At 49.3% G+C, this 15,638-nt stretch overlaps 1 protein-coding gene across 5 annotated transcripts in view; it reads right to left on the bottom strand.

Moving 5' to 3' along the window:
• LOC140430961 (tetraspanin-18B-like) overlaps window positions 1-15,638 on the bottom strand; it is a 322,769-nt gene that overhangs the window by 111,897 nt on the left and 195,234 nt on the right. Inside the window, exon 1 of one of the 5 annotated variants that reach the window (XM_072518805.1) lies at window positions 10,053-10,280. The exons of the other annotated variants lie outside the window; for them this stretch is intronic. Within the exon in view, the coding sequence (XP_072374906.1) occupies window positions 10,053-10,080 (28 nt within the window). The 5' untranslated portion in view covers window positions 10,081-10,280. Of the gene's footprint in view, window positions 1-10,052; window positions 10,281-15,638 lie in introns of those variants that run through there. 5 annotated transcript variants of the gene reach the window in all.

Below are 15,638 nucleotides of genomic sequence, written 5' to 3'. Positions count from 1 at the left end.
TTACTGAAGTGATGTCAGTGGGTGGGGGAGCTGAGCTCACTTCTGCTTTTGGTTTCAGTTTGAGGAGAAAGCTGTGAGTGTCTGTGTGTTTTGCTGAGAGCTGCAGGAAGAAAACACAGAGCTGGTCTGTTGATGTCTGCAAATCCAAAGACTGTAAATATATTGAATGCAACCTCATGTCTGTTTTTGAAGGTTTTGAAGTCTTTTGGATGTTTAAAGGAACAGTTTGAAGGATTATTTAGTGTTGTAGTCTTTTGGGGTTATCTTTGAAGTAATGGGTATTAAGATATTCAATGTTTGTTTTTAAAAGGTTAAATTGAGTTCATAGAACAAACATTCTTTTGTTTTCAAAACCATTTGTCCATAATTGCTGTATCACACCTGGAGAGTAGACCGTCTGCTTCCCACACCACAATCTATTAAAAGTTGTGGGTCGGTTGAACTCCATGAAACACTATGGGGTTTGTAAACCCGGACCCATAACACAGACCATCTGGTCATTATCACATTGCTGTTTGTGGGAACTTGCTGCATGTAAGTTGACTTCTGTGTTTCCCACGTTGCGAAGTGACTATACTTCAAAAAGTAGTTCATTGATTGTAAAATGTCTTGCGATGAAAAAGGCCATATAAATGCAAGTCTTTCTTTTTTCATCTTATACAGGTCGGGGAAAAGAGAATGAATTCGGGCAGCACTGCTCCAATGTATTGCTAATTGTGCAGCATGTTAACCTTGACATCAAAAGGTGGCAGGTTCGAATCTCACTTCATAAACCCGAACACTTGAGATAGGCTAACACTTCAGGGAAAGCAGTGAGAATGCTGCACGTACCTTTGGAGCTGCTGTGTTTTGTTGCCTGGAGACCCTGCCTTCTCAAATTAATCCAAATGACCCCAAAGAAAAATTAAAATAACATGGATGTCCCTTCAATAGGGACATCCCATAACCAGCACAACTACAGTAGATGATGTGGCCATTATCACATTGCAGTGAGTCTGTGTATATGGATGTTGGATTTGGCCGCTCTTCATTATCCGAATAGCACTTTGCAATGTCCCAAATTCTTGAAAGGAGTCACATAAAAGATATTTTTGTTTCACTCACAAAGCCAGATGTAGGATAAACATCCTTCATAGAATAGGTTTCAGGTAGCGGCAGCATGGTGGCGCAGTGGCTAGCACTGCTACCTCACAGCGCCGAGGACCTGGGTTCGATCCAGGACTCGGGTCACTGTCTGTGTGAAGTTTGTACATTCTCTCCGTGTCTCCATGGGTCTCACCCCCACAACCAAAAAGATGTGCAGTGTAGGTGAATTGGCCACGCTAAATTGGAAAAAAAGAATTGGGTACTCTAAATTTATTTTAAAAAAGAATGGGTTTCAGGTTGCTCAAAAGTATGAATGGTCCAGTAGGGATTGATCTAAATCCAAATCTAAGGAATAAAAGGGCATATCACTCTTGCCTCTGAGTCAGAAGACTTGGTTCAACTTTCAAACCAAAACTTGAGGACACAAATCTGGGCTGATAATCCAATGCAATATTGAGAGACCACTGCATTGTCAGAGGTGCTGTCTTTCAGAAGTGATATTAAACAAAGACCCTATGTGTTGTATATATGGGTCATTGTAGTTGTGTACAATATGTCTTTAAGAAAAGAGTCATGTGACATGTGACGTCATCGGCTATTTCACGGGCTTTTGCCCTTAGTCTAGGACCGACGCTTGTACAGAAAAGATCTATCCAATAAACCTCTATTGATCTTGCATGCCTCATCAATCTATTTTTTGTTGTACTGTTAGACCAAGGTACCGCAATTTACAAAAGTAAAACTGGCGATGAGGAACGGATCAGAGGAAGTTTTTGCAGCAAAAATTCGAAGGAAGGTCCAATTTTAAACTGACACTCTGAGGAGTTCCGGCTGCAGAACTCACAACATGCAGTGCAGTAAGACATGGAGGTCGAGCGGGCAGAGAACAAAAGACTCTCATAGCTTGCGTTGTGAGTTAAAGCTGTTACAAATTAGTAATTCAGCTGTATTCAACCAGACCATTAATTTAAGCGAGGTTGGAGAGCACTCTGATGCCGTTAGAAATGACGGGATATTTTGGCACGATTTGCTCATTTGATGAAGACTCAGAGAACTCTGGAAATTATCCTCCAAAAGAATCCATTATTATATTCTAGCCAATAAGATTTTGGAAGGTATTAAGGTCCTTCAATTCCTAAGTACAATCGGAAGCAAAACTTTCCATTTATTAGCTTGGTTCAACCCGAGAAACCTGGGGTAAGACGTATCAAGAATTGGTTAAATTTTAGAAGACCATTATGCACCAAAGCCGTTAATTATTGCTGAGAAGTTCCAATTTAATTGAAGGAATCAATTAGAAGGGGAAAATATTGTGCAGCTCGTCGCAACACTCAAGTGACTTGCAAAGTTTTGCGAATTTGGTGACTCATTTGACGACACAATTAGAGATAGTTTGGTGTTGGTTTGAAAAATGAGGCCATTTAGAGGAGGTTATTAACTGAACTAAATCTAAATCTGAAAACTGCATTAGATATTGTCGTTCCAATGAAGCTCGCAGCTAAGGAGGCTGCATAGCTCGGAACAAACACAAGGATCCATAAACTGGCTGCATCCAAAAGACGTCTACCCAGCAAAAGGTGTGTCAGTGCTGTGCAAGAATGGGCCATTCACAGACTGATTGATGGAGCAAAGAACAGTCAATGTAAAAAGTGTGGCAGGACTTGCCACACAGCAAGAGCTTTCTGTAATATTCGTTCATGGGACGTGAGAGTCGCTGGGCCAGCATTTATTGCCCATCCCTAATTGTCCTTGAGGGAGCATTTACGAGTCGGAGTCACCTGTAGGACAGATCAGGTAAGAATGGCAGATTTCCTTCCCTAAAGGACATTAGTGAACTAGATGGATTTTTATGACAATCGACAATGGTTCATCATTCATAGTCATCATTAGACTTTTAATTCCAGATTTTTATTGAATTCAAATTTCACCATCTGCAGGGATGGGATTCGATCCCAGGTCCTCAGAGCATTAACCTGGGTTTCTGGTTTACTAGTCCAGTGACAATACCACTATGCCACTGCATCTCCAGAGAGAAACATTCAAAGGAATGCAGGGAATTCATCAAAGGAAGGAACAAAATTAATTCAACAAACAAAATTCACAATGTGGAAGAAAAGAACAACAACCACAGTGAAGCTGTAGCACTACATAGATACATAGATGCATCGAAGATAGGAGCAGGAGGAGGCCTTTTGGACCTTCGAACCTGCTCCGCCATTCATCACGATCATGGCTGATCATTCAACTCAATAGCCTAATCCTGCTTTCTCCCCATAGCCTTTGATCCCATTCTCCCCAAGTGCTGTATCTAGCCGCCCGGTGCACGCCATCGGCAGCGTGAGTGGAGTTGTCCAAGGTATGGCGCAATCTGTACAGCCATGGCTGAGGGCCTCGGTAGACTGCCCAACCCGATGGGGGACATGATCCAGTACTAGGCTGACCTTTATGAGGTGCTGTGGGACATGTCCCAGTCTCAGGTGGGAATGGCCGGGGTGCTGCGGAGCTTGTCCCAGTTGTAGATGGGCATTACCGAGACACTGCAGAGCATGAGGAGCCAGGCGGCGCAGGAGCAGCCACCCTTCAATCCCAGTGCCCTATGGACACTGACCGGGAAGAGGGAGCATTAAGTACCAACCCGGACCTCTCCCATGGGGTGGGGTGATGGCTACCAGCTCCCAAGAGTTCCACCCCTCTGATAATGCCACGTCGCACAGTCAGCACATGGTACAAGGTGGCACGGCTGTGTGTGTGCCGCTGGCAAGTGCGCCGGGGCCGTCCAGCCACACAGCTCCCAGAGGATGCCCACTAGGGGCATCGAAGACCATGGGACATGGTAAGCAGCTGGCTGCCTCCACCTCTGTTGTGCATCCTGGGGACGAACCGAGACTCAGCAATCCAACAAGGAAGGCTAGATACGTCGAGGATCACTGAGGGCACTGGAGGAGGGGGGAGTAAGAAGGGGTAAGGAGGGGTGAGGGGGTGGTGGACAGAGTGGGCAGCACCATTGGGAGAGTGGGGCATTGTTGGATGCCTGTGAAACATTACAAATGCGTCAGCATAACTAGTGTGATGCCTATGTCACTCTCTTCCGCTATGCAGGCCGACCTCTGAACCCTTGACCCATCTCCCGTGGCATGGGGATCCTGCTGCCCCCCCACTGGTCAGGTGATGGTGTGAGCGAGCACTTAGCCGACAGGCAGGGGTCAAACTATGGCATAGATTGAGCAGCACCAGTGCTCAGCTCTCTGCGGATTATCATCACACCCCCTGCCCTTGACAGTGACCCACTGACAGTGCCGACACAGTCCCAGCACTCTGGAGTGGTGTACCACAGACCCTGGGAGGGTGGGAAATGGAGGGGGGTTGGTGGTAGCCTTTCGGACCAGGTCATGCTCTATGTGAAATGGACGTGCATAAGGGCCTCCCTGGCCCTCCGGTTGTGCTGAACACTCACCACTGCCGCCTGTTATGCAGCCTCTAGCTGATCCTCTGGTTCCTCCCTGGGATCCCTCCAATCCTTGCTGGTCCGGCGCTTCCTCATCATCCTCATCCTCCTCCTCGGAGGTGGCCACATGTTCCACATCCCCCACCTCCAGCACATCGCCCCACTGCTGTGCTAGGTTGTGGAGGACACAGCAGACTACCACAAAGTGGGCGACCCTCCGAGGTGTACTGCAGTGCACCACTGGAGCGGTCGAGGCATCGAAACCGCATCTGGAGGAGTCCGATGCACTGCTCAAGGGCTGTCCGGGTGGCCACATGGGCCTTATTGTACCAGGTCTCCGCTTCGGTCACCAGCCTCTGTACTGGCATCATTAGCCAGGTCCTCAGCGGATATCCCTTATCCCTCAAGAGCCAGCTGCCCATCCAGGGATGGTCCTCGAAGAGGCCAGGGATGACTGACTGCCCCAGGATGTAGCTGTCACACACACACCCTGAGAACTGTGCACATAGGTACAAGATCTAGATGTGGTGGTCGCACATGAGCTGGATATTCAGGGAGTGAAACCCCTTCCAGGTAATGTCGGGCACTCCCCGACAGCTCGGTGAAAGCAAGGTGACACGTATGCTTTCTATCAACCCCTGGACCTAGGGCATCTTGTTGGGCTTGGTCCATATCAAGTTTTATACAGTTTTCCGCCCGGGCAAACAGGGCATCCATGACCTGTTGGATGCACCTATGGGCGGTAGCCTGAGAGATGCCGCGTTCGGGTATCCTCCTCCTCCACGTGGTATCAAGTCCCCAAGGACATGGCACAGGTGCCACACCATCTCCTTGTTGAGGAGGTGCCTCCTGTGGCATGTGCTGTCCGTCATCTGCTCGAATGACCAGCAAAGCTTGTACACCCTGAGCTGTCCCGGGACCCCCCCTCTGGGTGTCATTCTGGCCTGATGGATGGCCGGGTCCTCAGGGTGTGGAGCGGGGTCCTGCTCAACGTCCGCCGCCTCAAGCCTCTGCAGATACTGTTGATGCTGCTCTCTCCGGTGCCTGCCTGCCCGGCCTACCAGCAGCACCACTAAGCCTGTTCTACGGGGTCCAAAATACCTTTCATACTATTCAATATCTGTAAGGAATTGGGAGAGGATGTTAGACTGACAGAGGGGGCACCCATCCTGGGACCCTCCATTCCCCCATTGACCTCCCCACCCTATCCCTCCCCCCCTCCCCACACCCTCCTCACGCACATCCGGCCACAGCGGCATCCCCACCCCCTGCCCTCACTTACCGGACACCAGACCCTGTATCCCTCACACCTGCGCATAACATTACCTGGGGCCACTGAATCGCGCCCTATTTGTTTTGTCCTATCGCTGGGTGAGATCCAGATCACCATATTTAAATGGGCCATCCTGCTCAATTAAATATATGTTTGGCGGATTCACCTGGATTTCAAAGCCATTGGAGTCTCCCAGGTGGTCAGGGCAGTGAGGCATCCTAGCTCGATGCCTGGAACCTGGGCACTGTCAGTCTGGCACCCTGGCACTGCCAGGATGTGCCCAGGTGGCACTGTCAAGTTGGCAGGGGCACTGGAAGGGTGCCAGGCTGGCAGCAGGACTTTTAGGGTAACAGACTGGCAGGTACACTGTCAGGGTGCCAGGTTGGCAGTACCAGGGATCGTGCCCTGGGGATGGGGGCCTTCCCATGTGGACGGGATGAGGGGTATCAAAAGTGGGTGGGACGGCCTGAAAGTTTTGTGAGGGCTGAAGGAGGGGGAACGGGCGAGATCGGGGCAGCCAGGCAAGATGATGCCCAGATCTGCAAGCCTTTCCTGCTGCTGGTGACCTTCAGCTTGCCAACACGAAATCACGAGTGAAGCCTCAGCGGAGAGAATGTCCCGAGGCCAAAAGAAATGGCAAAGTGTCGTTGAATAGCGAGATGTTTCCTGGCGTTGCAAGAAACACCCCGCTAATGCGCCATTCTGCGGACTTTAACTCAAGTCCACTGAACTGCGCAATATTCAGCCCTCTATCAAGTCTGAAAAACACACAGATGATCCAGTTATTGCACATGTGTTTTGCAGGGCCATGTACAGGGAGTGACGCAGCATTTCCTGTCTTACAACCGTGAGCACACTACAAAGAAGAACGCTAATGTCTGCAAGGCACTTTGGATTTGACCTGAGCTTATAAACGGTGTGATATAAATGCAACACTGTCTTTCATTAACACAGCACCAACTTCCTGAATAAATATCTTTCCAATTAACAGCCACATCTATTTGGCAGTCTGCCTTGCTCATTCTGTTGTTACGTCTGACCGCGACTCAAATCCTGGCAGATCGGGGAACCATATTGTCTGGCTGCCCCGATTTCCACCCCCGCCATCCACTCCATTGACAGCATCACCCTGTTTCCGACCCCGTCCACCCCAACCTCAGGTATGCCCCCCTCACCCCCCCTCCAACTGGGAAGGCACACAAGGCCTGATCCCTGGCAGTGTTAACCTGGCATTTGGGCATCCTGTCTGCCAGCCTCATACCCCAGCAGTTACCCTCCCAAGATAGTAGTGCCACCCTGGCATGCTGGCAGTGGCAAAGTGGCACTGATAGGGTGCCCAGGTGGCACTGCCAGAGTGCACAGTTGCCAGAGGGAGTGCCCGGGTGCCACTCTGCCGTGTTCCCAGACCACTCAGGGGTCTCTAGCGGCCTCGGAAAACCCCCAGGTGCTATTACGACTGCCTCACGTTTCTGGGAACCAGTACGAAAGTCACCCTGGCGAGACCTCCAGGTGTGGCCGTTAGGTTCAGGGCGGCAGGTGAATTCCATGAACGCATATTTAAATGAGCTGAATGGTTCACTTAATTATGCAGATCTGGATCACTGCGCATGGGTGAGATACAGATCGCGACGTCTCGCGGAATTTTGTTAAATTTCACGAGGCGTTACGAGTGTTGCAAACGTCCTCGTACCAACACCAAGTCTTGCGCAACGAGGCAGCTAAATCTCGCTTCATATAAACTCATCAACAGTTGCTGACAACACAGGAACAACTGGTGCAACTCAGCCAACAGATGACAGTACATTAAAAACGTCATACAATGATACTTAACACAGCAAGGATTTTTGTGAGTAAATAGTTCAAGACAATGCTCAGTCTCATAACTTAAATGGCAATGTTCAAACGGTACCTGGTTTAAATATATGGACAATCACATATGGAAATTGGACATTTGTAAATATTGTACACAAACATGAACATAGTCAAAGAAAAGACACCGATGGATGTAAATATTATAGTCACAGATAACACACACAAATTGGTGAAAATATTATAGTCACAGATAACACACAGACTGGTGTAAATATTATTGTCACAGATAACACATTGATTGGTGTAAATATTCTAGTCACTGATAACACACAGATTGGTGGAAATATAGACACACACAGGAAAACTGGCGTCAAAAGGCCACAGATTCACCATCTTGCAGGGGACTAGCAGTCAGCTGTCATAGAGCTTGTAGCTCTGGCTGCCGTTATGGCCCCCTGCACTTCCGGGTCAGAGGCTGCACATGCGCGCTGCGGCGGCCTCCAGCGGCCGCGGTGTGTTCCATGGCGGACTCAACCTGTGGACCTGGACCACTGAAATAATGGCCTGCATCAGCCGCACACACGCCCCAGACCGCCCGCTAACATAGCCCCCAGTCCCGAATGAAGCCCCCCCTGCCCTACGATCAGCTCTCCCCAGACTATGGCGGTCCCATACTGAGTCCGCAGCCGCCACACGAGATTCCCAAATGGCAGGACCATGTTAGAACCACGCCGTCGGGAATTCGGCCGGTTGGGGACGGAGAATCGTGGGGCGGGCCTCACGCAATGGCCAGGGGCCGAGGTTGCTTGCCGCTTTTCAGGGGGCGGAGAATAGCGAAACCGGCACCGGTCCCAATTTCGTGTACAAAAACGGATTCTCCGCTTCGTCGCTGAACGCGAATCCAGCCCAGGAACTCTAAGATTTCCCCTGTTCCCAAAATATCATCCAAATTGAATAACCAGCTATAGTCACTACACAATACAAGGGTGATGATCTAAACTGTGAACCGCCTTTATCCTGGCACATCAAAGATATCTTAAACTGCTGTTAAGAAGGTTTTCTGCAATGCCTTGGCTCTAAGACTTAGAGGCTTGTTTGCTGTAATCTTGGCCTTCAGGCCAATCATTCAGGATTGATGGCTAGAAACTGGACTATCTACTGTCTGAGACTTCTAGATGGTAACTGCCTCTCCTGGCTTTTCAAGGTCTGGGTAATAATACTTTTGTTGATCTTTGATTATGTCTTCAGTGTATTCGGCTGTCTGCCCCATCAACCTCAAACCCAACGGCCTGTAGTGACTGCACTTTCCTGTGTACGGTGTTGTATTTTGGAATCTCCTCTCATTTAGAGGGGTTTTATGATTCTTTTTAAATATTGTCCTGTCAGGGTTGAGGGTTGAAAACTCTCCGGTACAGATAGGAATTGTTGTCTCCGTTGGAAACACAACCTCGACAGAGGGGGAAGAGGAAGATTGGGAGGACGAGTAGGGTGAGAGGATGAAGGGATCACAGGGATGCTCAGGATTTTACGGTTCCTCAGGAAAGAAACAGAATAGTCTCATCTCTTGATGGTCAGCAATGGTCAGCAGGAGCCCAGAAACCTTCAGCGGATAAATGGTGAGACTCAGAGCAGAAAAGAATCAGGGCTTTCAAGGGCCATTGTTCATTCATGATGTGAGATGTTCGTAGGTGAGATCTCGTCAAACTGCCTTTGGAGACACTCGGTGCCTGTCAAATTGAAGGTGACTGTGGCACTTTGCTTTTCTTCTTTGCAACAGGTTCATTCCAGGCAGCCTGTGTGAAGCCCTCAGTAGGATAACATAGTCTGCTGCACACCATTGCATGAAGATATTCAAAGACACAGTGGCTTGAAGGGCTGGGATTTACAGTTCGGTCATGCAGGGTGCTCAACGCCAAATAGAGCCCGAGGAATTGCAGTGTTTCAGATTTCTGCTTGGGGGCAAAGGAGCCATTGACTGCAGGCATGGAGCATTAAAGTTTCCTGCTGGACACCCAATGTACCTTCTTAAACAGCCAGGGCTGCCACTCCATCAATGTGCAGCTGGTGTACAACCATCATCATGCAGGTGTGTGCCACATACCCAGGCAGCAGTCACAACTCAGATGTGGAGATCATAAAAGATAATAAAACTAATTAGCAACAATTACTCTTGCCTCTGGGACCAGTAAAGAGACACGTTTATTGGTGATTTTTGGTGAACTGTGCCAGTTAATCCCTCACTGAGGGTCCAATCGATGATCACATTGAAAACATAAAATTGAATTTCCTTTAAAGGGGAAGTGTATCTTTATTATAAACTATTCTTCTCGATACAGCATTGTTAACATGAAAATAGATAAATAAGTGATTGGTAATGACAGTTGGCGAACACAAAGCAGTTAAATCCAAAAATGAAAACTGAAGAGATTCGCCTACCATTTGAAGGTGAGAGTTTCCTCCACATGGCTATTCTAGCCCTTTAAATATCAATGGACTCCATTTGTCATGACATCATCAATCTGTAAATGCATTCTGGGTAATATCACAAAGTGGCTGCGGGACTGCCATTTCTCTTTAAAACTGAGTATCGCTGGCGCATTGCGGGGGAGGAGCTGTGACCTTTATAAGCACGTCTCTTGTGGTGATAGCAGGGACTAAGGCAGAAACAAGTGCCTTGTTGCTTTTGCATTTGTAGCTTTTGGTTAGTCAGTAAAAACCAGTTTAAATAATGCAATGTTACATCATTGGGCTCTATGACAAGGGAGCAACATGACTGGTCTGACACTTATGTGGTAACATGTTACCTGGCAACAGACCCCCAACAGGGAAAATGTGGAGGGAGAGAGAAAGTGTGATGATTTCAAGTCTATTTTCTCCAGTGGAAATAATTGGGGGAGGGAGCTATTGAGAAGATTGAGATCGACAAAGAATTAGACATCAGTTATGAAACAGCTGGCAGAATGTTTGTGACCTGTAATGTAAGGGCAGCACGATGAGTGTCTTGACATTTCTTACTGCTGCTGGTCAGTTTAGATTCAATGACCACAGAACTGTTGAATTATGACTTAACCAATGATCAGGTGGAAGAATAACCCTCATTAAAAGCAGAGAGTTATAGTTGGATGTTAAATTCTGAAGAGGATGATACATAAAGGGCAGCACGGTAGCATTGTGGATAGCACAATTGCTTCACAGCTCCAGGGTCCCAGGTTCGATTCCAGCTTGGGTCACTGTCTGTGCGGAGTCTGCACATCCTCCCCGTGTGTGCGTGGGTTTCCTCCGGGTGCTCCGGTTTCCTCCCACAGTCCAAAGATGTGCAGGTTAGGTGGATTGGCCATGATAAATTGCCCTTAGTGTCCAAAATTGCCCTTAGTGTTGGGTGGGGTTACTGGGTTATGGGGATAGGGTGGAAGTGTTGACCTTGGGTAGGGTGCTCTTTCCAAGAGCCTGTGCAGACTCGATGGGCCGAATGGCCTCCTTCTGCACTGTAAATTCTATGATAAAGGCAGTAAAGTTCCATTTGTACATTTGTATGAAAGTAGCTCTGAAGATAAACCCCTGATTTGGAAAGAAAGTTTTTTCTTTCTTGGTTTTGGTTCATGGGGAAAAACAACTCATTAACGTTTCCCAATTCTGATGGAAGTTCAACAAACTATTGGCTGGGATTTTCCTGTCATGAAATTCCTGCATGGAAGTGACTGTACCTTTGACTGCTCTGTCAAATTTTCCATCCCGTCCAGAGTGATTCATACACGTGGGATGGGAAGATCCCAGCCACTAACTCGGTTTCTGCCCCCACAGATGCTGACCGCCTGCTGAGTATTTCCAGCTGTTTTTGTTTTCCGTTCTGATTTCCAGCATCTGCAGTATTCTGCTTTTCAACTGATGTTTAATTCACTGACATGTCTCTTCCTTGAAGACCCACCTTGAAGATGTTCTACTCCTCCCTCCATGGGGTTGCCTCTTTTATTCTGTTCACCTTCATTGCTTCCTATTCCCTTTCTCATGTTTGATCAGGGAGCCACTTCCACAACTCCATTTCCTTCTTTAGCAACTGTTTTTGGCTCCAACTTATTCCAGTGGATCCCAACTGAAATTCTACCCTCCATGTTTCGGATTTACCAAATTGTTCTTCCTGCCGCATCCTGAGTTCCGCTGAGCCAGCACATGAATAATCTCAACTTCTCTCTTCTGTAGCAGCAACTCATTGCATCTCCAAACTGTCCCGCTCCACAACTTAATTTCATCCTCCCACTCATCCGGCCTTTTACCAATTTCCTTTCGGATGTTAAGGATTGCAAGCTCTAACAACTCATTAGATATCAACTGCCCTCCAGATCTCTCTTCCCCCCTGACCCCACCATTCCTTTTAATCTCACTGCCTTCCGGGTATTTACAATCCCCTTGCTGATGCAGTCCTCAATAAAGGATTCAACTTTATCCACTAATGCCCCATATTAATGAATGTCACGGTGAATGTATTTACATATATCCATGTGGAAACAGGTATTGAGGAAAGAGGAATCTCTCAACACCTTGTCTGTGTGCCTATTGATAACTTAACGGGGGTGCAGCTTCTTATAGGGCCTGTCCAGGTTGTGCAAATTTATGCATGACAAGGATTGCAAGGGATCCCCTACAGATTCCTGCTATTTGGCCACTATCTTGAGTGGGCAGCCCGATAGCGAGGTTCCACAGCTGACTACCCCCCTCACCGCATCACAATTCAGCCTGCACACTTTGGATTTTCTTGGTCGTTTATTTACAGATCTCTGGGGGCATGAAGTCCCTTTATTTAGGGGGTCTCAGGGAGGGTCCCTTCATTTAGAGGGTCTCTGGGGCGGTCTCTTTATTTAGGAGGTCTCTGGGGACCCTTTATTAAGGAAGTCTCTGAAGGTGACTGTTTTGCAGAACACCTCCACTCAGTCAGCAAGCATGACACCAAGCTTCCTGTGGCTTGTCTTTCTGATTCTCCACTTTGCTCTTGCACTGACATCTCTGCCCTTGGCCTGCTGTACTGTTCCAGTGAAGCTGAATGTAAGACTGAGGAACAGTACCTCATCTTCTGATGAGGTACCTTCCAGACGCAACATTGAGTTCAACAATGTCAGACTGAAAACTCTGTCCCGCTATTTTTTTCCATGTTTTAAATTTTCTCTTACTTTCACTTTCAGACAGCAGCACACCTGCTCAAGGCACATCTTTGGTTTCTATTTTACGATCCCCTCCCACCTGATGGGATGTTACAATCACGCCGAACCAAACAGGAATTTAAATGGTTTGTCACATCCGCCGGGGCAGACATGGCCTTTGTTTCCTTTCCTGCCCCATCACCATTTCCTTTGGCCATAGAAGACAAAGGGAAGATTCTTATCAAAAAATGGCAAAGTATCAGTCCCAGCAAGAGAAACCGAGGCGGCAGGATTTCGCACAGAATCTTACGCCTCTTAAATGTTTTTCTCCCCAGGAGAATCACACCACACTCTTGGCACCCTCCCGCTGATTTGCTCACCCAGGGAAACTTAATCACTGCAATCACTGGGGAGCTCCATATCAACATTTCCCCAGCACTTTTCCAGATCCATGACGGGATGGCAGCACGAACGCCAGAACCACATTTCACTGAGGGAGCCCTGGCCAGACTCCTGGATGGTATGATGGGGAGTCCTGTACCCACAATCCAGGAAGCGACCCACCAACAGGATTTACACGCCTGCCTGTGAGGTAATAGCTGCTTTGGTGAGTGCCAGCTCTTTCCAGAAAAGGACAAGGCAGCAGTGCAGGAAGAAGATTGATGTGACCATCAATTCACACGAGACGATTAGTAGAAGTGAACAGTGGTTTTAATAAGCTAGATCTGTGCCTGCCTGCGACTGCTCTGTACTGAGTGTCGCCTACAGGCTGCAGATCTATATACCTCCCCCAAGGGGGCGGAGCCATAGGCGGAGCCCACAAGGGCATCAACATAAAACAATACAATATAATGCAACACAGTGGTGAATTGTAGCAGCAATACGTTCATCACATTCACCCCCTGTTAAAAAATTGAAGTCCTGCAGAGGTGAAGTTGGCTCACAGATCGAGTCTGTCCGGCGCCTTGATCGTTCGCTGCGATCTCCTCCGCTCCGGCTTCGCTGCGGGCACGGGCGTTGAACTCGTCGCTGTGGGCACGGGTGTTGGGCTCATTGACTCCGGGAGCATGTCGTCTGGAGCTTCATCATGGTGGGTCGGCGATGGGTGTGGGGGGGGGGGGGGGCGTAGGTGATGGTCGCTGGGGAACTGGCGGGTGCCATATCCCGGAGGGAGACTGTATCCCGTCGGCCATCGCGGTGCGCCACGTAGGCATACTGAGGGTTGGCATGTAGGAGCTGGACCCTCTCGACCAGGGGGTCGGACTTATGGCTCCTCACGTGCTTCCAGTTGAGGACAGGCACCGGTGTCGTCAGCCAGGAGGGAAGCGAGACCCCGGAGGTGGATTTTCTGGGGAAGACAAATAGACGGTCGTGAGGGGTCTCGTTCGTGGCTGTACAGAGAAGCGACCGAATGGAGTGGAGCGTGTCGGGGAGGACCTCCTGCCAGCGGGAAACCGGGAGACTTCTAGACCGTAGGGCCTGAAGGACAGCCTTCCATACCGTCGCGTTCTCCCTCTCCACCTGTCCGTTTCCCCGGGGGTTGTAGCTATTAGTCCTGTTGGAGGCAATGCCCTTACCGAGCAGGTACTGACGCAGCTCATCGCTCATAAACGAGGAGCCCCGGTCACTGTGGACGTAAGTGGGGAAACCGAACGGTAAAAATGCTGTGCAGGGCACTGAAATCGTGAAACGCGATTGGGCGCAGAATCAGTACCCATGCCAAAATCGCCGCGGGCGCCGATTTGACGCCAAATCGTGATTCTCCGTTACCTCGACAATGGCATCAATGCGTTCCTGAACGCACGTACAGTAAACGCCGTTTGCATATCATTAGTGGGCCTATCCCGGGATTCTCCGGGGCCCCCTCGATTCTCCGATGGCCAGAGTTTCCAACGGCGCAGTTCACTTGTGCTTTTAAAAATTGTGAAATCGGCGTCATGGCGGATGCGGGAGAGAGAGGAGGTAGGACACTGAGATGAGCGACTGTGAGCTGCCGGGCGGGCGACAATAGTAGCCCTTACTATAGGACAATAGTAGCGCTGGGCGGGGGCCGCAGAGCGTACCGCTGGCAAGGGCAACCAACAGGCCACTCTACACAAACTGATAGGAGTTCCACTCGATGACCGTGTAGCTGATATGTGACCATCAGCTCCGCATCATACACGTATCCACCCTGTACCCGGGCACTGTGCACGACGCCTTCATCCTGGCACATTCGACGATTCCAGACGTGTTTGAAATGCCCCCTTGGTTGGGGGGTTGGCTCCTGGGTGACAGGGGTTATCCCCTTGCGGTCGTGGCTGATGACGCCAATCTGAAGGCCACAGATAGATGAGGATATCTGCTACAATGAAGTCCATACAGCAACCAGGAGCATGATCGAGCGGTGTTTCGGCCTCCTGAAGATGCGGTTCAGGTGCCTGCACCACTCTGAATGGGCCCTCCAGTATGAAGCTGAGAGGGCCGCCTGCAAAGTGGCGGCCTGCTGCGTCCTTTACTACATTGCGCACAGAGGGGCGATGTGCTGGCGAAGGAGAAACACCAGGCCTCGTCCGACAAGGAGGATGAGGGGGAGGGCAAGGATAGGCAGGACATTGGGCCCAGGCAGACATGGGAGGCCGCACGACATGTGTGCCAAAGACAACGCGCATGGGACGCTCTGATCGCCTCCAGGTTCACCAACTAGGGGGCACGGATACCGCACCCACTTCCACACCACCTCACTCGGCCCCCTGTCACCCCCCTGCCTGCAACTCCCTCCGTAATACGTCCCTGCTCCACCTAGGGGTTCAGGCTCTGGATTGGCAATGACAGCGGATCTGGTCCATGGGATAGAGGATGATGATAATCTGCTCTGCGATGAACTCTGGTGGTCCGCATCGTATGACGA

This window comes from Scyliorhinus torazame, chromosome 10, assembly GCF_047496885.1.
Source record: "Scyliorhinus torazame isolate Kashiwa2021f chromosome 10, sScyTor2.1, whole genome shotgun sequence".
Classification (NCBI taxonomy): domain Eukaryota; kingdom Metazoa; phylum Chordata; class Chondrichthyes; order Carcharhiniformes; family Scyliorhinidae; genus Scyliorhinus; species Scyliorhinus torazame.
This window is presented reverse-complemented; position numbering and strand designations above follow the sequence as displayed.